Genomic DNA, 24,997 nt, shown 5'->3' with positions numbered 1-24,997 from the left:
TTGTCCTAAAAGACCCGCGGAATCGGTAGGGCTTCCGTATGTGTTTCCGCCGCTTGTTGCCGCGAGATAACTGCGTGACGGGACTGAGCAACTGAACAACTCCTCAACTCCTCGTCTAGTAAAAAAAAAAAAGAAATCCTCGTCTACTGCTCTAGTAGTAAAGGTCCACAACCAGAACCAACCCTGTCTAAAGTTACGATATAAATTACAATTAAACTATGATAAATCATAGATAGAAAATACTGTAGTCTAGCTCTGGTCCATAGTGTTAGACCAGAGCTGTAGGCTATTGATTGATTGATTGAAAACTTTATTAGAAGTTTGCATAGGAAAAGGTACAGTTTCATGACGGTACAGTTCACTACAAGGTCTACTAAAAGGCGATCCTAGAAAAGACTAAGCTTATTTCCACAGGAAACCATTAAAGTATCTCATATAACATTGAATGACAGACGAATAGAACACAATACTATGCAGTAGATATAGTCAGAAAAAAAAGAAAGAACAAAAAGTGTTCTATATACATATATATACAGGTCCTTCTCAAAAAATTAGAATATTTATTATATATTATAATAAATTATAATTAATAATTATATATTAATATTTTCTTCTGTAACATAATAGATTTTTTAAAACTTTCATATATTTTAGATTCATTGTGCATGCAGTGAAATATTCAAAAGCTTTTTGAGCGGTGGTCACACGTCTCCTATACGTGGCCGTGTGTGTGGGTATCCGTCCGTCCGTCCGGCCGTCCGTGTATGTAGCCTCAAGCCTGCAGTACCTTTTCTGACCACACATGTTAAGGGAGGGGCGCTGTTGTTCTCTCACACACACACACACACACACACACACACACACACACACACACACACACACGGGGGAAGGGTGGGTCAGCATGTGTGGTCAAGTATTTTATTATTATTATTAACAAACTGAATGTTTTAGGGTCAAATAAATTAGAGTGTGTGAAGAAACTACAGCATTGTAAAGCACACTAACCCCGCTGCACCCACCCAGTAGTGCTGTTGCACAGCCTCCACGACCACCGCTCGGTTCACACGGGTGTGATTTTTTTGTTTTAATTTGGATTTTTATGGCATACAGCTCATGAAAATCAAAAATCCATATCTCAAAATATTAGAATATTCCACATGACCACTCAAAAGAAGCATTTATAATACAGAAATGTCAAAGTTCTGAAAGGTTATGTTAATTTATGCACTCAGTACTTGGTATGGAATACTTTTGAACAAATTCCTTCATCAATGGGGCGTGGCATGAAGGTGGTCAGCCTGTGGTACTGCTGAGGTGTTATGAAGCCCAGGTTTGCTTTGATTGAGGCCTTAAGCTCATCTGTGTGGTTGAGTCTGGTGTCTCTCATCTTCCTCTTGACAACACAACACAGATTCTCTGTGGGGTTCAGGTCAGGCCAGTTTGCTGGTCAGTTAAGGCCAGTAATACCATGGTCACTACACCAGTTACTAGTAGTTTTGGCTATGTGGGCAGGTGCCAAGTGCTTCTGGCTAAAGGACATCATCGTCTCCATAAAGCTTGTCAACCTACAGAAGCACAAAGTGCTCAAAAATCCCTGGATAGATGGCTGTGTTGACTCTGAACTTGATAAAACACAGTGGACCAACACCTGCAATACATTGCAATGCTGGTTTTGCCCACATTGTGATTTATCAAGTTCAGAGTCAAGACAGTCATCTACCCGGGGATGTTAGAGCACTTAATGCTTCCGTAGATTGAAAAGCTTTATTGAGATGATAATTTATTTTATCCAGAAGCACTTGGCACCTGCCCACAGAGCCAAAACTACTAGTAACTGGTGTAGTGACCATGGTATTAGCTGGCCTTAACTGACCAGCAAACTGGCCTGACCTGAACCCCACAGAGAATCTGTGTTGTGTTGTCAAGAGGAAGATGAGAGACACCAGACTCAACCACACAGATGAGCTTAAGGCCTCAATCAAAGCAAACCTGGGCTTCATAACACCTCAGCAGTACCACAGGCTGACCACCTTCATGCCACGCCCCATTGATGAAGGAATTTGTTCAAAAGTATTCCATACCAAGTACTGAGTGCATAAATTGACATAACCTTTCAGAACTTTGACATTTCTGTATTATAAATGCTTCTTTTGAGTGGTCATGTGGAATATTCTAATATTTTGAGATATGGATTTTTGATTTTCATGAGCTGTATGCCATACAAATCAAAAATAAAACAAAAAAAGCTTTTGAATATTTCACTGCATGCACAATGAATCTAAAATATATGAAAGTTTAAAAAAATCTATTATATTACAGAAGAAAATGTACTTTTACACAATATTCTATTTTTGAGCGGTGGTCTCGCCGCTCCTATACGTGGCCGTGTGTGTAGACGTACGTGTATGTATGTGGGTGCGTCCGTATGTAGCCTACAGTACCTTTTATGACCACACATGTTAAGGGAGGGGCGCTGTTTTCAGGCCAGGCCAGGCACACACACACACGCACACACACACACACACACACACACACACACACACACACACACACACACACACACAGGGGGGAAGGGGGGGGGGGGTTGGTGGGTAAACCACCGCTCAGTTCACACGGGTGTGATTTTTTTTAGAAGGACCTGTATATATAGCCTATACACTTGCCTGGCTCCAGCCAATAGACCCGCCCACGTAGAGTCTGAAATCAGGCTACCTATACACACACATATAGGCCTACATACACACACACACACACACACACACACACACACACACACACACACACACACACACACACACACACACACACACACACACATATATATATCCACAAGTTTCCAACATCCCATCGTGCATTGCGCAGAAGTTGCACGGAGCTTCCGGCGCCGCAGCCGAGTGTGATCTACAAGCTCACAACGGCTGCATCTTCGACGCGACGTGAGCTTGTATGTCTGCTGTTAACCGGAAGTGTGGTGCAAACAATCCTCCAGTAAATTCACGCGGAAAGAGGGGGATATATACAGGTATACTATATATATCTCCCTCTGCAGCTCCGAGATGAGGTTCCTGTTCGCTGCATGCCCATATGAGATTTTTCCGGCGACAGTTCGCCATGTTTTCCCGTTCCTTACCTTCGCCAAACATCGTATCCAAAAAGTAAAGGTCCCATACCCGTCTCTCAGATGTCTACTTTTTAAGCGGTGAAGAAAATCCAAGCGATGTGTTGAAACAATACTTTTAACTCGCTCGTTTTGTCAGCCAGTCCCATGTTTTTCCCAGTGACATTTTACGGAAGCAGTAATGCGCATGCGTGACCGGCCATTAATCTGTGTTGCAGAAGTGTTTCGCCACCAAGCGGTTGGGGCGAGAAAACTGGCCACATGCTGACAAAAACATGGAACTGGCTGACAAAACGAGCGAGTTAAAAGTATTGTTTCAACACATCGCTTCGATTTTCACCATGCCCGCTTAAAAAGTAGACATCTGAGAGACGGGTATGGGACCTTTACTTTTTGGATACGATGTTTGGTGAAGGTAAGAATCGGGAAAATAAGGTGAACGATCGCCGGAAAAATCTCATATGGGCATGCGACGAACAGGAACCTTGTAGCTGTATAGCGGAGGCAGATGCTCCGAAAAGGAGCTAATAATGTATCAGAGTTCAGTACATCTCCCGACCGATAGGGTTGTGTAGTTGAAAGCATAGGGAGGAAAAATGGCCACAGATCGGATTAAATGCTTTTTATTTAACAATACGGAAAATATGGGTACTTCTGTGGGCCCGCAAAATATTGTAGCGTTTGTGGCCCGGGGATAAGCATTTTATATTTGAAATATGAACGTTTAAGTAGATGTGCGCTGCAAATATGGAGAAATGCGCTAAATCAGGTTTAAGTAGACCCATGACGGTCGTGAGAGACGACCATGGCCAATATTATGGCTGTACTTTAAATGCACTATAGAGGATTTTTGGAGCGGTGAAAGCGTTCCCAATAGACAGGTATGTCCGTGGCTGGCTGGCTGGCTGGCTGGCTATGTGGCTGGCTGGCTGGGTATGTCTGTAGCCTGGCAATACCTTGAGTGGCCACACAAGTTAAAGGAGGGGCGCTGTTGTGCAGGCACAAACACACACACACACACACACACACACACACACACACACACACACACACACACACACACACACACACAGATTCACCGCTCCACTTCGAACCGAGGTTTGATTTTCTTCTCAACATCAGGCACTGAAGATATTATCATTCCACATGTAGTATTTTAATTTTAACATCAATAGGTTGCTGAAGGAGTGAAGGGATACAGGCTAGGTGGGCACTAGGGATATCTGGGCACCATATTTTTGGGAAGACTGGGTGGGCAGTGGGCACTAGGGAAGAGTGGTCACTTTGTGGTGGAGAAGAGTGGGTACTAAGGAAATCAGGGCACCAGGAAGACTGGGTACTGGGAAAACTGTTTCTCTATCCTGACATTCAGTTCAGTTATTTTTTTTTTGTTCCGTATATTTCCAGCTGAACATTTTATGAAATTAACTCATAATAGCACCGCTCACTTCACACTGGGTGTACTGTATGTAGCTGTTTTCAGCTTTTCTTCTTATTTATTTAAGCGTTTTATAGAGCACAGTTATAGTTTTCTCTATCCTAACATTAATCATTTGACCATTTTTTGGTATCCTTAAATTCTTTTGGTATTTTCCCAATTTCCCATTTGTTCTTCTTTAACAGTTCAATAGCCTACAACTATTTTGGCAAATACACACTTATATTGTAGTTTGAAACTCTGTTTGACCTTTTGACCTCAGTGTTATTTTGGCGCATGGCTCCTTTGGCACTGTACTTATTGTTTTCAGCTTTGGAGTTTAAAGAACTGCATGTGCATGCATGGCTCACTGACCAATAATCAGTCCTATAAGGTGCCCAGTCTTCCTGGTGCCCACTGCCCACTCTTCTTCAACCCTAGGTGCCCACTATTCCAGGTGCCCACATTTCCCTAGTGCACGCTCTTCCAATGTGCCTAGTTCTCTCTTGTGCCGGAATGTTTTGGTGCCCACCTTTCCTGTTACCTGCTAAAGTAGCCTATTGCTTGATTGATCACTGTTTTTGGAACTAACCATTTATATAATTATAATACATCTATCGTCTTGATCCAAGGCTAGGATGTCTGGCAATATCTGCTGTCTGAAGTGTTATAGCCATTTAGCTTATACAGGAAGATTTTGCAATCAAAGACAACATTTCGTTAGCTATTCATTCAGAAATCACAAATCCTGATCAAGAATTGAGCCATTTTGCACCTTTTTTATCAAAATAAAATCACTTAATGCCCCTTTAATGATTAGCTAATATTCTGAAACAGGTTAGGGTTCGTGCTAGGGTGCAATTCTAGTCCCAATAGTTTATTAAAATGCAGAAATGTTAATACTTTGGAATGGGTCTACTCATCAATGTTAGGCTCGCCCCTCCCCTCCCCTCACTGACTAGACTAGCCTAGGCTACTACTCCATCCATGGCTCAACTCAGCACACCTGCTCTCCTTCACCAATCTACCTGTCCTCCATTCTCCTGCCTCTACAAGTGCCCAGTCTGCACGTCACTGTCAACACGTACGTTAATAACGGATTGTTAATGTACAGGCCAGCTTACAGTTTAGCTTTCTTTCAGACAGTAAAGTTGTAGAAGCCCTACCAGCTTTGCTAGCCAGGCTGTCAACTTTACTTAGTTGCAGTTCCAGCCTGCTGTCTTGTTCCTGTGGTGGTTATTATCTTGCACTAACCCTAACCCTGCCTCTCCTCTCCTGTTTACGGATTTGACAAAAAAAGGGGGGAAAAAGAAGAAAATAAAAAAAGGAAGCAGTTTAATAGCTTATTCCGGTTAGCGAGGGTTGAGTTTTGTGTTTTTGTTAGCCTACTGTTTTCTATACTCGTAACCTATTGCAAGCTAATACTCGATTACTCGTACAACAACGCGTTGGCAAAAACTCCGATAGGCTACAGTCAAACGCAGACCCAAAGGACCATCATTACAGTAGGCTAGACTAGTGTCTCAAGTAATCGCTGTGACATCATAGCGTCTGCTTCACATTCCTTTATGCCTGGCCGCAAGCGCCTGCGCCAGTCTGTCTGTATGTGACGTCACACCCAGCATGGCGGTCAAGGTGACTCCGTCAATATTTCTTATCAGATATTAATTTTGTTATCGATATATTGCGTTGTTAATCGCGGTTGGATGTGGGGGACAGCTTACCGCCGTGGACGTGTGCGTTTGTTTTAACGTCGTTACGACTCGCGGCGTGGTGCTTGAGCATCTTTTACATGTTGTGAACATCTCTTGACTGCTGGCCTGCGGGGAGACAACTGTGTGATGTTTACATGTGAACCGTTACATTGTATCGGTGGATCGATCGTTCATGTTTGACGTTCTCCTACTGGGCTGTTGCATGGTTAATTTAGCATTCCGTTTTGTTCGTTTGATGGACGCGGCGTACCGATCCTGCAGACACGGGACTGCGTAAAGTCATATCCGAAGTGACAGCCTGATGTGGCAGAGATTATGTTTGACACTATACTGTCCCAAACCGTAGAAAGTATCTGTCTTGCAGTTAACAAACATTTCATGTACTATTTCTACTGTTTCTGTTATAGGTGCAAGCAACCAAAAGAGCCGACCCTCAGGACTTGAGGGCAATATTTCTCAAGGTAAGGACCGTTACTCATCTACTGACTGTAGGCCTATTCATTAAGTTACCTTATAAAGTGAATGCATAATGTGCAGTTAAAACATACAAATGTATATTAATACACGCTCATGAAGGGTTGAGAGTGGGTTCATGGTGTAGTAGCCTGTTGTCTGTGTCCTGGGGCGTACAAAGTGACAAGGAAGGTCACACAAATGCTTCGACTTATTCTGAATGTGATGCAACAAAGAACTCCCTATTGCATTGACTTGACGATTAGCTACTTTGATTATCACCTCACCAGATATTAAAATGTTATATATTAATGCACATTGTCTTATCGCTAGCAAAGTCACAAGTCCTTGACATTGGTGTGCACATTTGTTTACCCCATGCACGCTATTGTTTGGACTACAGTACACACTTGTTGCTGGAAACAGAACTGTACTGTAAAGAGGATGTTGTAATATCTAAACTGACAGTAGGCCTACAGGTGTTGCTGTGAATGAATGATTGTGCTGTCCTGCATACTATCAAGAACTATGCATGCATCATATTGTGAGAGGGTGAATGCTGGACAGGACATACAATTATGTAACCATAAGATTTGCTAATATACTGCTCAAAGAAATGAAGGGAACAAAATGTTCCCTTAATTTATTTGAATTTATTTGAATATAGTATACTGTAGTACTGCTCAAAGAAAGAATTAAGGGAACATTTTGTTCCCTTCATTTCTTTGAGCAGTGGTACATTGGTTGGAATTAGGCTACTATTAATTTAAAATGACAATTTAGGAGTGTGCATTGTAGTTTTAAAAGACGCCCACACTACACTTATACTCTCTCTCTTATCACTCTCAAAGTGAATGCCTGGCCTTTCTGTTAGTAGTTCATGAAGTGCTTGTGTTCCCAGAGCTATCTCTGCCAATTTGAAACCCAACCCTAGACTCTAAAAATGACCTTTCGTCTTAGGGCCTATATGAGGACTTGGTTTTAGCACCACAGTGCATTGGTTCTTGGACTTTCACGATATAGTTCATTTATAATGAAGGGTATTGGCACTTTTTGGTCAATGGATATACAATTGCCATAATTAAAAGATTACATAGAATCATTTTATTTGCCTTTGAAACATAATACTGTTTATAATTGTAAGTATCTTGCCAATGACACAAATCAGAGGTTGTTTATTACAACATATTGCATGACATCCATTATTTAAACTATTAAGTAATGCTGTATTGTTTATTCAAAGTAAATTAACTGCTTTCAGTTGTACATCTAATTGTCTATCTGAATACAAGACAAATAACTCCTATATGATTCTACCTCTACCCTTTCCCCCACAAAAACATAATGAAAGGAGTCCAGAAACGGTAGTCAGAAAAACAAAAATCAACTGTACTAGCTGTCACATAGAAAATACAAGAATACAACAACCGCCCAAACCGAGCGGACGGCGGGAAAAACATGAGGGCGAGTGTGAATTGGGGAGTGATCTGGTTACCCACAAGGGAGTCAGAACAAATGAATTAATATAGTAATATTTTTGTAAGTGTTGAATAGCTCTATAAACTGTTAGAAATCATTGCTACAGAGTGTGCATTCTCTCTGTCTTTCCAGCTCTTTAATTGACAAAAGATACATTTTCAGGTTGGGATACCAGTTTTATCCAATCAGGAACACGTACAAGATATAGTATAAGCAAGTGAAATTGGAAGAGATGACCAGACAAAATGTTTTAACTTGAACACTAAATAAATTGAAGCTCATAAATGGGTTCTCTCCTATGGTTCTCTCTCCTGACAGGCTGATTTTCAGTTAATAAAAGAGCTGGAGAGACGAGAAACACTTAATAGATAGAGGATTGATTGTGGGGTCACGTGATCAGTGACATCATGAAGATGTACTCTTTGGCTTGCAGAGTATGCATTGATCTCAACGGTATGTTTGTCTACACATGCAGTATGCGAGTGTGGTGGAGGATGGGGAACATTATATGACCCCCAAGGACTTCGTACAGAACTACCTGGGTCTGCACAACCAAGCTCAGCACAATCCCAAAACTGTGCAGCTCATTGCTGGAGTGGCTGATACCACTAAAGATGGGTGAGTATCTCTAGTGATATCATGGACATAGGAATTCTTAGGGTTATTCTTTATACACTTCAGCCACATATTGATTGATTGATTGAAGAATTTATTAGATGTTTGCATAGGAAAAGGTACAGTTTCATGACAGTACAGTTCACTGGTGTGGTACAAGGTCAACTATAAGCTCAAGTAAGCACACGGCTTATTTAAATTGAGATCCTTAAATAATAAAATATTCTAGGTAAAATAGTCTAATTCCCAATGAAAAATGTTGCTGTTATATAAGGATGATTTTTTTATTAAAAAGATGTAAGGCTGTGATATCAAACGATACATTTCTAATTCGAATGGGCTCGAGGATACTATCAGACATTTCCCTCTGATAATGTGGCTGCCTACACTGTAAATTAACACTCGCAACACAGTGAGTGTTTATTATTTTTTACCCTTACATGTGCATTCTTACACTCAGTTAAATGAACACTCAGGATTTTACTGTGTACAGGATACGTATACCACTTTCTAGTACCCCTTATGTTGTACTCTGTAGTCTGTATAAGAGTTAATTGTTGCTTAAATGAGCTACTGTTACAGTGGGTGCTGTAAACTAGTGAACAGTAAACTGCAGGAGAGTCAGTTAATGATTTATTACAATGATGTTTACATACAGTCAATTGCCATCTTTATCAGTCAGTGTTACACTCATGGAGATAAGATAAGATCCCCATTTTACTTTTTATAGTTATTTCTGGTCCTACATAATAATATCACTGCATATGGTTTCACGTTGCTGTCTCAGATATGCAGTATTAGTATGTAGTGTTTTAACTACTTTGTTTAGCAGCTTTAAGGTTTTGTCCTTTGTCCTTTTTTCCGATAGAACTCTTTCTCTCTTGTCCAAACAGACTGATCTCTTTCCAGGAGTTTCAGGCCTTTGAGTCTGTTCTGTGTGCCCCGGACGCCCTGTTCATAGTTGCCTTTCAGTTATTTGACAAGACCGGCACAGGGGACATCTCATTTGGTATGTACATGAAGACGGACATCACCACACTGTTGTAGGAGTGATAGCGTACATCTTATTTACAGTGCATGTATCGCTTGGTTATAAACGTATAGAGCCCACAACATATGAATGATTCGAAATTAGTGCAATTGGTGTTATTCAATTTGTTTAGGAATTGTATAGTGTATAGTTTTTGTTCAAGTTCTTCTGAGTGATCTACATTGTGCCTGATAACATCCGGGAATCGATAGAAATAGAAAAGCATAGACCAAACATGTTATAGTAATTCATCCGTGTTTGTTTCATGCGATGGATTCAATTGGTACAATTAGGAATAAGTGTCATCGGTTCCCTCCAGCAAAGTAGTTGGCTGTGAACACGGAAATAGGACACTTGTGATCTATACTATTTTCTATCTATTGATTGATTGAATACTTTATTAGCAGTTTGCATAGGAAAAGCACAGGGACAGTACAGTTCAGATACAATGAAGGTCTACTAATAGGATATAAACCCATGAAAGCACTATGGCTTGTTTACATTGGGGTCCTTTGTACTCAATTAATCTACTATATGCTGGGACCGGAACAATTCATGGCAGTCACAGTGATGGCTCTGGAATCCATGTGTCGGTGTGTTTCAGTAAGCATTGTATTTAGATGACTCTGGGTTTCAGGTCATCCTGTATAAGCATCTGCAGCCAATGAATAGTGCGGTAGACTGTGTTTGTCTTAGCTGGGCGTCTGGTGCCCAGAGAGCGTTGCAGAGGCCAGCTCCTTGTGTTCCTAGGGTATGATAGTGGGCGAGCGGTGAGGAACACCACATTATAACCACTTACATCTGACAAGAGGCATCCTGCATGAATCCAGCATGTCACCAAACGGAGGGCCACAGAGTCTTACAAAGAGCTGCTCTTTTTTGTGAAATGAAACTGAGGGCAGCGCTCCTACGTTTTTGGGAATGGGTCTATCAGTCAGCCTTAAATCACACACAGACTCCCTTAGTTCCATATTGACTGTTTCTTCAACTTGAGCCCACAAATGACACAAGGACGAGGCAGGCGTCAAAAATCTGTGTATCTTGCACGATTTTCCATCAGTTCTCTGTTATTATTCATTAATTTCTCATTTCAACAGAGAATGTGCGTGATATCTTCAGCCAAACCACAGTCCACCACCACATCCCCTTCAACTGGGACTGCGATTTCATCAGGCTACACTTTGGCCATGAAAGGAAGAGACACCTCAGCTATGCAGAGTTCACCCAGTTTCTGCAGGTAACAGGGACACATTCTAGACCCACATTTTCCGAAATGATTGTTTTGTACAGTATATTCCTATATTCAGCAGTGGTGGACCACCGCTGCAATACTATAATTTTGCTCCAAAAACGAAAACAAGTGTTTTTGCTTTAGTGCTGCACGAGGTTCAGAATTGGGACCAAAACCATGGAACCAAAACCAGAATTATACCACTAACTACCTCTTGTTATGAAAGATTATAGTGTAAACATGGTGTGGCCTAGATTAAAATGAGATGAGATATAGTGCAGTCCCTCTAAGATCTTAAATTTGTTAATTGCAAAAAACTATAAAAACACTATTATAAGTTACTATAAAACCATAAACAATTAGCATCTAAGAAAGTTCACAGGTAAATGACCTGTGCAAACAAGGAATACAAAGTATATTGTAATTGAGTGTAATAAGAATTCTCCTAGCTTATGTTTGATCAACCAGTCAGATTAAACTTTACCTGTAGGTAACGTGTCAACACACATTCTGAGTGATAACCTGAGGAACATGCTCTCTTCGAGGATCACAATGCTCTAATTCACAGGACACAAATGATGAGCAAATTGCCTGATGGACCTTAAAATCATGTTAACTGAATGCCACGGCTCAATCTCAGTGACCATAACTAAACGCCAAATGACACACTCTCTGTGACCACCACATTCCTGGTATCTCAGTCGCTGAGCCGCTTTCAGTCAGATACTCTTGACTATGAAATTGGGTATTCAAACTGTTTAAGAGGCATTATGATTTGTTGTTTCCTTTTAATGGGAGCTAATTGTACATTACTGAAGCTTCCAACTTGTGTGTATGTTTTCATTTAGCTCAGCTCTGTAAAGGGAAGCTCTATGACTGAGGTGTTTGGTTGGAAATGGATGTCTGTGGGCCTCAGAGAGATGCTGGGTGGTCTCAGTCTCTGGGTGAGAGTAGTTACACAGACTAAACTCTTGCTCCGCCAGAGTGTGGGATCCCTCAGAGCACTTTGTGGTTTATCATAGTTGACTAGGGCTTCCCACCGCTACACCAAAGACCCTTCTGTGTGCAAGTTTGAATTTAGATCGATCAATATCATTTCCTTTCCTAGTTTCCGTTCCCCCGTGACTTGTCATGTTGCACCCGATTCCATTTTGTTTCTCTGATGGCCATTGTTTCGAGTTTCTTCCTTCAACAACAATCCTCATCCAACATCCTTGAGTCCAGTGGCTAGATATGGTATCATGTTCATATTTCAAACACCCTTTGCCCTGCCACCTTGTGGTTATTCTATTATTCCTGCAACTGACCGGCCAAGTTGCAATCCAAATCTGCATGACATAATAAAACAAGGATCTGATATTGTTTTGTGTTTTTATGTGTGTCAATACTAAAGTTCAGTCATCTCAGAACATGGAATTAATGACAAAAGTTTACTGACCAACTAATGAATAGTATAATATTCTGATGAAGAAAAGTACTGCAGCTGACCTCTCCTGTTATAGGGTGACTTATGCAGATGCAAGCAGAGATCTTGTGGTTGTATGCGATGAGCTTTGACAGCAGACTTGACCCAGGGTCAGTCTCCCTCTGCATCCCCTCCTGATTGCACGGCTGTCATATTGAATCACTCTCCTTCTAGACACACCTGCCGCCCATCCCACTCGCATAAGCTCTGGCCCGAGATCAGTCTACACTGGACATGGTTTCCATTAGTCTCCAGAGAGACAGTGGTGATTACAAGAGGCCAGTGTCGTAACACTGTCACATCTGATGACTTCCACTTCGCTAAAGCAATGTCTAACACTGATATCATTAGACTTTCTTTCTACAAATGTCCTATCTATCTCACCGCTGTTCCGTAATGCGATGCTCCTCAACACAGGAGCCCCCTTTTTGCTTACTTTGTTAGCTGACTGTTTGACCATTTCTCTCTCTTCTCTTTCTTTCTCTTGAGCAGGAGCTGCAGTTAGAGCACTCTCGCCAGGCTTTTATACTGAAAGACAAAAGCAAGAGTGGCTCCATCACTGCTATGGACTTCAGTGACATCATGGCCACCATCAGACACCACATGCTGACCCCGTTTGTTGAGGAGAACTTGGTCTCGGTGAGTTCCAGAAAGTAGCACACCTGTCGTTTCAGTTTAGCCCATTAAGACCTGAGGCAGATTCTACAAATGCCTAGATCATTATTTCTCAAAATGTTTCGTGCCAAGGGCCCCCAAAATGATAAATTTGGCCAGGGACCACCATCTGATTTTTTTTTTATGTCTGAACTCCAGAAGAGAAGATTTGAGTAAAAATGTTTATATATTATATATATTTTAAACACTAAAAAAAAAAGGAAAATAAATAAACAAACTAAAATATGGGGGCACTCGGGTGGTGCAGTGGTAAAGTCCCTGCCCACCACCACGTAGGTTGTAGGTTCTAATCCACGTGGTGCATTCGGCTTTGTCGGGTGTCTATGTGAACACAATTAGTCTGTATTCGGGGGAGGGAAGCCGGGCGGAGAGGATGATTTTGGTCATTGCACTTATTCCTACGGGCTGGGGCGGCACCTGTTAGCAGGGAATGTTGAGCTGGAGGAGTGGGACGAAGGCCTTACGTCGTCCCAGTGGGGGCTCCTCACTGGCAGGTGAGTCAGTAGGTTACAACAGCATTGACAACACAGAAATGTGTGTGTTAATGGATTAAAAGGATCGGCGTAAAGAATTCGGGGTCCAATGTAAAACCACAAATTATTATTCACATCCATATTAATAATTTTGTATGTTGACGTGTTGAACTTGTTCATTACATGCATGGGTGAATTGAGTGGAGATGTTTAAAGTTGTCGCTAAAGTCTAATTTATATTTTATCGTACAACCCTGTCACACAGGAAATAACAGCTATTCAACAACTAAACATAATTAGTTGCGGGGCTCTAAAGATGGCTATTATTGTCTGCCACTTTGGTCCCAACTCCCAAATATAAATTTGAAAACTACTGGCTGCATTAGCATGGAGTTTGCTGTGCACCTTCATGCTCTGTGGAGGATTTTGGTGATTCCATGGCTTTACTCTGGTGCCACTCTTAGGCTAAATTCACACTTTTTACGCTCAAAGCTATCTAAAAATATAAGACGGATAGAAGAAAGATCCCTAATAATTTAGATTTTTCTTTTTTTCTTTTTGGCTGAAAGTTGGAGTTGGATCTGCTAGCAGGGCTTTTAAACTCGTTAGTTTTGTACTATAAGTAGAAAATCAGTCATTTTCAGCAAGTGGTTGTATGACAAAGTATAAAGGGGGAATTAGCCCATGTATATAGGAGACCTGACAGCATCCTTGGATCTTTCCGCCAGGTCGCTGGTGGCAGCACATCCCATGTGGTGAGCTTCTCATACTTTAGTGCCTTCAACGCGCTACTCAACAACATGGAGCTGGTTCGCAAGGTGTACAGCACCCTCGCTGGCACACAACGAGACACTCCCGTCACCAAAGGTACTGCCCTGAACAAGTCGCTGCTGCACAACACCGATGTACAGTAACTGGAGTTATAAGCGTATGCATTCCATATGTTGTATGCAAAATGCTACATTTCATAATGTTATATGAAATGTCATTTGTTGTGTGACACGTGGCTTTTCGATCATGCTTCAACTCTTTTGACAGAGGGAACACAGGGAACATTATACGGTAGCACTAAATTGATAAGGTAAATAAACATAATGTGGTTCATCCCTTATACTGTATGTAGATCTGTGGAACTGGTAGTTGAACTGTTAATCACGTCTTTCCCATAGAGATGTATACTTTACCCTGCTACTGTCCTGTCTCTTTATTTACCCCCACATTCTCCTCTCAGTTTCCCTCGTGTAGGACAGACTTGGGTCAAATAGTCATTGCCAATTTCCCTTATTTCAGTTGGATGGGTTTTACTGCATTGCAGCAGAGGTGGCCTAAAGGTTAGAGGCGTGCACTTGTGGCAGAGAGCAAGAAAAATGTGGAGGGAAGTGAATGACCAACATTCACCCCTCCCTCAACACCTCATTGAAGCACCCTTGAGCCAAGGCACTGAGACTGAACCCCCAAATGCTCCAATAGAGCTGCCCAGTGATCAACAACCTGTGGTTGTACTTGGCAGCTCCCAAGTGTGAATGTGTGTAACTGTGTGTGAAACGGGGCGTTGCTGAGAAAGAACAGTTATGCTTAGTGAAACGTCCCTAGATAAAAGTTAAAAAATATGATGGTTTACTATTTGACAGTATCAATTAAGACTACGAGTCACAGAGATGTATACAGTGTTTCTTAATAATGTACACACATTCTGGCACTCATATTGCACTTTTTGACCCAGGTCGGTATAATACTTATTACAAATAAGTCTGCATTCTCCCTGTATGAAGAATGCATGTGTTTGCCATGGCTTTCTCTGAATAAGAAAGAACCTGCTTTCACTTTGCATGACACCATTTCCTCTTGTCGTCATGTTCATACAGAGGAGTTTGTTCGTGCAGCCAATAAGTTTGGCCAGATCACGCCAATGGAGATTGACATCCTGTACCAACTCGCTGGTCTGCACACCCACTCTGGGTAAGGTTCAGAATCACGCTGTCCTTAAGTACACATTAAGTATGGTTACTTTACTACTGTCCCTGCAGCTCAACGCATTCATTCAGTATTAAAAAAACAAAAAAACAAAAAAACATTTCTGATTATCCCATGAATGGAATAAAAATGTTAAAGCCTCATTTATTGGATGTAAATTAAGTTATTGCCCATTCTGTTTAACAACAGTGGCTCCACTGGTTGATTTACAAGACGAACATAAAACATGGATGCAGACTTTATGATGATCAGGCCAGTGGGGAATATTTGCCTCTGAGCCACGATTGGTAACAGAATGCTATCGTTTTACTTGTTGGATTGCGGGCACCTATCCAGTTTTGTTTGTCTGTTGTTTATATAAACTCATGTTAAAACTGCAATAAATTTCAAGTTATAAGGCCATAAAAGGTCTGTGGAAAATCTTACATCACCTGCTTGTGATAGACACAGGGCTGGCTTTTTCCTGGCATAACGTAGCCATTCTCATAACATAGCCATTCTCCCCCGCTGTTAAGACGGCTGAACCATGCAGACATTGAGAGGATAGCGCCGCTGGAGGAAGGAGCCATGCCGTACCACCTGGCGGAGGCCCAGAGACAGGTAGACTGACTGACTGACATTCCTTAATACACCTCACCTCCTCCAGCCTTTTATCTGGGCCTTTTTACTCCTTTACCCTGTAACACCCTCTGAGAGAGGAGTGGGGAGACCGTTCAGTGACTGAATTAGCAGAGTGCCCATGTTTTTTCTCCCCTTGTGAAGGACATTACTAAAAACTCCCAGATAAAAGTCCACCAATTATAGGTATATAAAAGAGGCATGGATTATTTGCGATGCTGCTCTCCCTGAAAGGATGTCCTATTTTATTCAGCGGTGCTCTGGACGAACACATCAGACCGCAATCACACATCTGAGGAGCTAATAGGATGCTTTTATCAGTGTGGGTCTTCCTTGGGAGTCTTTAGGAGCCTTCGGCAAAGTCTGTTTGGAGTGAGAGCAGAGTGCAGGGGGTGGTGGGTGAGTGTGGGGGTGGGGGGGGCGTGAGGGCTGGGAGGGAGGGTGATCTGGATCTGGGAGAATGCTATGGTTCCTGCTTCAAACCGGATGACATGGCTCTCCGTATCAGGCTGTGGTCGGACCTCTCAGGCCACTCATGCTCCCGAGACTTCTGCTCAGCGTTCTGGAATTTGATTCCTGCAGGGGGGGTGGGGGGATGTGGACATGTTACAATTCTCAGGTCTGCCCCCCAGTAGGAAGAGGGCTAATCGTTTAAAACCTTTTGATCAGGACCTCAATCTCGTTAGCATGCAAGTCTCAGTGGAAGCAGCTGGGGGAGACGGAAGCAGCCACGATCTGCTCTCTCCGCTCCTCTTAAGATGTTTCTCACCCCCTCCTGGCCTGACCATACATGCTATGACTCGAGTCTTTTACTCGGGCCGTGTTATATTCATGTAGATACTTATCTGGACATGGAAAGGCTTGTGGGTCTAATCTGTTCCCCTGCACCACAGGGAAAACAAAAGGGGCTCCACTCAAGACATCAAACACCAGAACAGAGATCATGTAGATAGGAGAGAAATTATGCTTTGTCGTAAAAATAACGGAAGACCTTTAGCCTCTAGCCTCTTGCTAGCCTCATACTAATCAGTTGTCATCCTTGGAAAACTGTGAGCAGACTCCACAACCATACACACTCGTTTACTGTATCCAAAAGCTGGACTGTCTGTGATATACAATACTGGCTGGCGAATTTCGACGTTAGAGCCTGACAGGTCTGCATTCCATTACTCTCCTCCTTTGTTGAGAGCCCCATCGCATTTTTGCCTCTTTCCACAATGTATCTGGTTCACTATAGTTTAATAGTCAGCCGATTCATGGTTAGTGTCCTGATCCCTCGTCTTTCTCCAGATTCATTTGACCGCTGGTGTCTCTTCCCCTCATACAGCATGGTCACGATGTGCATCGGCCCTTCTGGCTCCAGGCTGCTGAGTCTGCCTACAGGTTCATGCTGGGCTCAATCGCTGGAGGTGAGTGACATGTCTGCCGCATAGAGCCCCCCGGGCCGCCGAGGGGTAACCCTAGCTGGGCTAGACTGGCGCGTTGAGGCCCCCGGGGCTGGCCATTGTGCTGTAGGGAGAGGGGGCTCTGATCTGAGACTCCTGCATTGTGGTGCTGTGCCACTGGTGGCTCCAGGCTGTCTTTAGGGTCGGAGCTTTGGAATGACACAAATCTTCCGGAACCGCACTCTGGAATCTCTCGTCTAATTACACTGGAAGGAACTGATACAACCTCTGACATACAGTAACGGCCCCTGAGATAGGAGCAGAATTGGCCTTTTTGTGTGCGTCTGCGTGTGTGCGTGACTGTACATTTGCACAAGTTGCCTAAACATATCGTTGTGTCAGGTGGAAACCTTTTATGTCCTAAACCTTCCTTTTTTGTTAGTATTTAAAAAACAACGATTTAAAATAGTGAAAATAGCCATCGCTTTCACAGTAGATCACTACTTTTGTGCAACACTTTTGTATGATGTAGGGCTTTCATTTATGGAAGAAAAAAAATTAAACTTGGAGATACTACGATATGCTCATGACTGCCGCCTATATCAATTCTTAATAGACCTTTGGCACTCAATTAACACATTTATTGCCGGGTATATCATTCATTAATTCAGTAGATTCTGCCGGGGTTTTTCAGTGTTTTTACCTTATTCCCGAGGCTCCTTGTCCACCACCGCACCACTGGTCCAAATGTAATCCGATTACTTCCAGTTGTGTGTGATGGTTGTATTTTCACCCACAAGCGAAAAATTACAACCGCTGCCATCTGTGCTTTTATTATGGTCCATAGAGAAGGGCTTGTTTTAAACAAGAACGCGATATGGAGATAGATTACGAGATAAATCAATTTTCCTTCACAGCAATCCATTGCAGTAAACCAAGGTTTTCATTTCTGGATGACTACATCTCCCAAAGGATTATGGGAATTTGAGTTTTTGCATCAGTGTCGGAGTGCCGTTCCGGGGTTTTCCACTTTAGTCGGGAAAGGCACTTACAGAACCTGAATGGCTTTGTTCATATAGGTTATACACGCGCAGTCGCGCATGCACGCATACACCTATTTTGAGCTCCAGCATAGCAATCAGTAGACAACTCTCCACCACTACTTACTTACGTGACTTGTTTGTTGTGTCTACATGTATTTCACAGTGTCTCAGGAAGACATACAGAATATCACATTTCTAATTAATTACTATGTGTGCAGAGTGTTGATTAGATGGTCGAGAAATGATGATGAAATCAGAAAGAAAATGTATAAGTTGCAATGATTAATAATCCACCATTTGTTTTTAGCCACTGGAGCGACGGCCGTGTACCCCATAGACCTGGTGAAAACCCGCATGCAGAACCAGCGCTCCACAGGCTCCTTTGTAGGAGAACTGATGTACAAGAACAGCTTCGACTGCGCTAAGAAAGTGCTGCGATACGAAGGCTTCTTTGGCTTCTACAGAGGTAACACACTTATGTAACATAACCTGGAATCAGAGTGTACATATTGTATATGGGGGAGCAGAGGGTGGGGGGGGGATTCTGGTGGGAAAAGCATCATGAGTTGTCAGTGTGCTAATAATATCAGCGGTGTGGTTTGCTAATTGATACCAGAAACCTTTGCCCTCCCTATTCAGCGTGGAATAAAGCAACACCCAGGGGTCACGTTTTCATTATCTATGTACTGAGGGAGAGCTCCCAGAGGGAAGAAGTCCAACCGAGTTCATGTAGTAGCAATGTCTGATCTAGCTCCACCAGCAGGGTGATAGTGGTGTTGAAGGCTCGTGATATACAACACTACCCCAGCCCTGGAGCTGTTCAGATGAGGGAAGTCAAGACTGCCATCTACTGCTGTGTCCACCACGGCAGCTCTTTGTTGCTCTGCTTGCCCCCCCCCCCCTCCCCGACGCACACACACCCTTCCTCTATCTCTTCCACACGATGAGAGAGTGATTGACTGAGAGACAGACACGCTTGGCTGTTTTCTGGCTGCATACCAGCAGTGGTCACTCAGCAGCTCCTTCAGAAGTTTATCTGGCCCGATGAGGGACAGACGGTGAAACAGTATGGTGGTTATCGCCGCTGTAGCGTGCACCCCCTCGACCCACCCTCACTCCGCTCTGCTCAGCCATGGCCACACAGCTCTCTCTGTTCCCCACCACAGTGGGATCAGGCCTTGACAATGCTGATCCCGCAACACACTAGTAGTGTCATATTTTGTCCTTTTGTTTATTTTCAATGGGGTCTTTGTGCTTTGGGTGCATCAGATGTACGAGCCATATCTGTAAATATTTATGGGGTTGTTTTACCTGCACAAGAATCATGCAGATTATATTGTACTAACTGTCAATGGATGTATTCATCTCAAGCCAGAGTTGCTGTGTCTACCTGTCGGGTATTGTAACGGTATCTATGAATAATATTTTCAGGTCTCATACCGCAGCTCATTGGCGTGGCCCCGGAAAAAGCTATCAAACTTACGGCAAGTCTTTTAATGTTTAGTTCACAATGCCCTAGGAGGAAAAAAAAAAACAATATTGTTTGGAATGAACAACTATGAATGATACATAAATGGTGCATGGCAGAAATACACTATTTAAAATCAGGATGTGGCTGCAATCACAAGTTCACATTAAAATGTGCTATCAAGATGCGGTGTCTCAAATATATTTTTCTTTTTCAGATGAACGACTTTGTAAGAGACAAGTTCACCACAGATGATGGTGGCATCCCTCTGTTTGCAGAGATTCTGGCTGGTGGATGTGTAAGCAGCCTAATGACATTTTGTATTCTATCTATAAATGCACCAAAAGAGAGGTTGTTCGCTTAAACCTAGTACATCATGGCGTGAGGCAATTTCTTTTTAATTTTTTGTAATTATTTTGTTGGATTATAATGTTGCTTTGAAAAGTTAAATGTCATACATTTTTCAAGATTATGAATTCATCTGACTGAATCATTTATAAGTATAGCTCCTCGTTTTCAGTTTATTATACCAATATTGAGTAATTCCATTCGTTCAGTGTGTCACAGATCACAATAATTCAATAATAACAGAATGACATCCCAAACGTGTTATCTGAATAGAAAGGTTGGCTTGGGTTCCTGAACCCTGCTAATTGTGCACCATTTGAGAAATGATGCCTGTGTGAACAGGCTATTTTTACCTCTGCTAATTTGCCATGCTGTAACATTTTGTAAGTGCATCAGTGGATTAAAGCAGTAATTCGCTGGTTCTCCCCACTCCACTGACTGGGCTGCTGTGAAGTGAAACAGACGATCCACAAAGCAGAGCCCGCAGGTTGCTTACGGAGGAGCAGGGTCTGCGAGGTTGCGACCTCTGTCAGTGTGTAATTGGAGGAAGGGGCCCTGGAGGGCCTTGGATGGAGTTGGCTCTAGATCAGTGTGATTGAGTTTGACAACATGGGACATACCTGAGGCTTGGTCTGCCACAGGCCTGTGGACACCACACAAGGACATGTCTTCACACAAGGACAGCACCAAAGATGCTTCCACCACCCACTGTTGACCACTTGAAATAGAAAGGGATACGTCTTGTACATGTCCTGCCCTTTTTGACCTGTCAGATTTTTGGATAGAGAAGCTTTCATTTTGATTCTCTCATAGGAACCGATCCACTTCCTGACATGAAGGGTTGGCATGTTAAGTCATCTTACCTGGCAGAAGGGAGAAATGAGGAAGATAAAGGAGATGGCCACAAGGGGGATGAGTGCAATAAATCAGAGTAGCGGATATTCCCCTTCCACTTTGACTAAATGTGCGAAGGCTTTTTTTAGATCACTGCTCGGATGTTTACAGATAGGACCCCATGCCCCGAATGTCACTAGCAGCCATCTAGGGGCCTGTTGAATTTGGGGTGGGTGATAAATGTGCCTGAGTCAGAGGGGGCTGTGCCTCGGGGGTCTTGCTGCCAGGACCCGATGGGCCCGGGTGATTCGACAGTCCCCCTTGGGAATGGGGTGAATTGGGGAAGTGTGCGGGCCGAGGCCAGGCCGGGCCACTCACCCCTCCACAGGAGACGCCTCAGGGAAAGGGAAGGGGCAGAGGGCTGGGTGCTGGGGTCAGAGCCTTCCAACCATGAGCCAGGGCTTCTCTTCACCCCGGTGCCTGTTTCAACCTGACCCCACTGGCTCCTCTATCAATGCCTGCTTTTCTCTCCCCCTGTCAAGGCCATTCTTCTGATAACACAAGATCGGATTGAGAAATAAAGTATCTTTTGTGCATCGGTTTACTGAGATGATTTAAAAAACTATTTATCAGGGTGAAATGCTTACACATCACATCATTATCGTCCTCACCCGAGCTTGACCCCTCAGATGTGGTTAAAGGGGGTAACCTCGCATAATTAAGTCAGTTGCACAGTGAGATGACCGACTCACCCACTGCACCGTTACTGTTACTGCAACCGCATAAGAATCCCTGTTGTTGTTTCCTACAGGCCGGAGGTTCGCAGGTCATATTTACCAATCCTTTGGAGATTGTAAAGATCCGTCTGCAGGTGGCTGGAGAGATCACCACAGGTCCCAAGGTCAAGGCCCTGAATGTAGTGAGAGAGCTGGGCTTTTTCGGCCTCTACAAGGTAAGGTCAGCAGGTCTCCCTCTGCAGCATCCGTAAGCATGTATTCTGTAGCCCTGTCAAGTGTCAGACAAGGGCGATGGAAGGCGCCTTTTCATATCACAAAGTTACACTGTCAGCAATTCACTGATGTCCATTTGTTGTTCATACCAATGCATCATATTAAACACTACAACATATAACATTGATTGTATACATTGAAAATGTTTTCGTAGCTCAGCTGATATACCAGCTTGCATCATTGCAGTTGTTCATAGCACAGCATATACCAAGTGTTGATACAAATTTGTAGAGTATGCATGTGTGTGTACGGTAGGCATAATTGAGTTCAGGATCTGGAATTGAGGATTACACAACCCTCTGACTCTTGCAATTTTCCAAAACAGTGTTTAACATGCAAAATACACAGCAGCCAACAACCAACAGCAAATTAGGGAGGGATTATGCTCTGCTACTGCTCCCTCCAGATCCTTGTGGGTTTTCTTACATCTTGAATCATGTGTTCATAGTCCATATTTTAATGAGTAGCAGACAGTGTGGGGCTTGTTAAAAAGACTGACTTCCTCTCAGTAGATGGAGCCAGCAGCCCCAGGCCCATGGTAATGGTGCATGTGTGCGTGTGTGCTTGCGTGCATGCGCATGCACATGAGTTATGGGGGCCTAAAGGGCTGCAGTTCTGCCGGGGGGCCTTTGGCTCCTACTGTGACCACCACAGCCCCCTGTGGGATGGCTCAGACAGCTCCCAGGCCAGATAATTCCCAAGGCAAAACCACACACGCCTCAACCGCTGCCTGTACCCCTTTAAGTAGTCCACTCATCCACAGTCCACTCATGTTTTATATCAGGGAACATGCAGTAGACAGGAGGAAGGTCTGCAGCTGTACTTTTAGAAAGCACAGCATGAAAGCTCAGAAGACGAGGCTTTATGAAGGTATGCATGGGAATAAGAAGAGACGATGCCCACATTGTGCCTCACCGTGCCGTCTCTGCCACTCATGCGAAATTAACCTGTACAATGTACTGCTTTCCGAAGAGCACTATGCATGATTACCATTCTCAAAGTAATTAGAGGAGCATAGTGTTGTTTCTTTGTCACTCTGTCTCTCTTTGTCTCTCTGTGGTCAGGTGTTAAAGAGTAGTGTTCACACAGGTGTCGTTATCTCTGGTTGTGTGGTAGTACGAGGAATATTTCTTTGTGTGTTTGCGGCAGGGAGCGAAAGCTTGCTTTCTGCGTGACATCCCATTCTCCGCCATCTACTTCCCTGTGTACGCCCACACCAAGGAGATGCTGGCTGATGAGGACGGCAGGGTGGGGGCACTGCAGTTGCTCACCGCTGGAGCTATTGCAGGTAACAAATACATCTGGAATGTTCAGGCACTCTGGCTGTTGATATGCAAAGTCTTAGTGTTAGTAGACTATATAAATGCAAACAAATGTGACTTTGTTTTTCAGTACAAATATTTCATGTAATATGTCCATATTTTAGTGTACAAATTATATCGAATATGTCAATATACTGCACTACTGCAGGGTTGGGCAAACAACCTTTTTGATCTACCAGGTGATCATATTGGGCTATGGATGGAGGTGATCAGTTCTGAACATTTTCAGCTCAGACTTTATCTTGCATGTATTCTTATTAAAGTATTGACTCATTCTTTGTAGGTTTTTATTATAAAATTATGAGTGGTTTTCACCATCTGACACTGGGTGATCACGCCTGCCTTGGAGTAAGGAAAAAAGAGAAAAAATGTGTGTGCATGTGTATATACTGTATATAAACACATACTATTGTATCATACAGCACATATGTCACTTCATAAAACTGTACCATATAGCTTTGCAGCGGGTTGTCATGATGCCATGCCATTTATGCATAATAGTGACATTGCCTCATTATGTCGGTGGGTGAAATCTCTCATAAGGAATACCTGCCGCTTCGCTGGTGACCCCTGCTGATGTCATCAAGACCAGGCTCCAGGTGGCAGCCCGTGCGGGCCAGACGACATACAGCGGACTCACTGACTGCTTCAGGAAGATCCTTAAAGAGGAAGGGTTCAGGGCGTTCTGGAAGGGCGCAGGAGGTACTGACTCACACATACATGACGCACACCACAGTCCAATGAGTGGTTTCATGACTTGGAAATGAGGCTCACTGTGGACGCTATAATTATCACCCTCAAGTCATCAGAGAAATGGCAAACCCCTACCAGTGTAATTTTCGAACCTTTCTCTTCCATCAGCCCGGGTCTGCAGGTCTTCACCACAGTTTGGCGTGACTCTGGTGACCTATGAACTGCTGCAAAGATGGTTCGACGTCGACTTTGGAGGACAGTAAGTCCACTTACATACCTTAACGCCCCCACATATCATTAGTGTTCACCCATAGCATGATTTAGTCATTACATTGACGTCTAAACCTCTCCTCCACAGTCGTCCTGCTGGTTCTGAGCCCACTCTCAAGTCCAGGATCGAGGATCTTCCGTCTCTGACGGCAGACCATGTGGGAGGCTATCGCCTCGCTGCTGCTACATTTGCCGGCGTGGAGAGCAAGTTTGGTTTGCACCTGCCCAAGTTCAAGCCTTCAGGAGCAGTGACAGCCACACCAACTGAGCCCCAGGCCTCGTAATGCCTAAGTTATGCTTTGTTGCGTGACGGTGTCACTCGCTGTAAATAACTGCTTTTAGCGTTAAAACAAAGATGCGT

The 24,997-nt window shown here is 43.3% G+C and overlaps 1 protein-coding gene across 1 annotated transcript; it reads left to right on the top strand.

The window, feature by feature from the left end:
• Positions 1-6,158: 6,158 nt before the first annotated feature.
• LOC308307371 (electrogenic aspartate/glutamate antiporter SLC25A12, mitochondrial-like) lies at positions 6,159-24,920 on the top strand (the record flags this gene model as incomplete). Its single annotated transcript, XM_080752607.1, has 18 exons — positions 6,159-6,170; positions 6,658-6,711; positions 8,658-8,800; positions 9,691-9,806; positions 10,925-11,064; positions 13,016-13,162; positions 14,400-14,538; positions 15,537-15,630; positions 16,161-16,245; positions 17,591-17,672; positions 18,999-19,157; positions 20,123-20,175; positions 20,377-20,457; positions 22,153-22,293; positions 23,501-23,639; positions 24,217-24,375; positions 24,535-24,625; positions 24,725-24,920. The coding sequence occupies 18 exons, from the start codon at positions 6,159-6,161 to the stop codon at positions 24,918-24,920; spliced, it is 2,031 nt and encodes a 676-aa protein (XP_080608733.1).
• Positions 24,921-24,997: the final 77 nt, after the last annotated feature.

Source organism: Nannobrachium achirus (genome assembly GCF_963921795.1).
Source record: "Nannobrachium achirus genome assembly, chromosome: 22".
Lineage (NCBI taxonomy): Eukaryota > Metazoa > Chordata > Actinopteri > Myctophiformes > Myctophidae > Nannobrachium > Nannobrachium achirus.
This window is presented reverse-complemented; position numbering and strand designations above follow the sequence as displayed.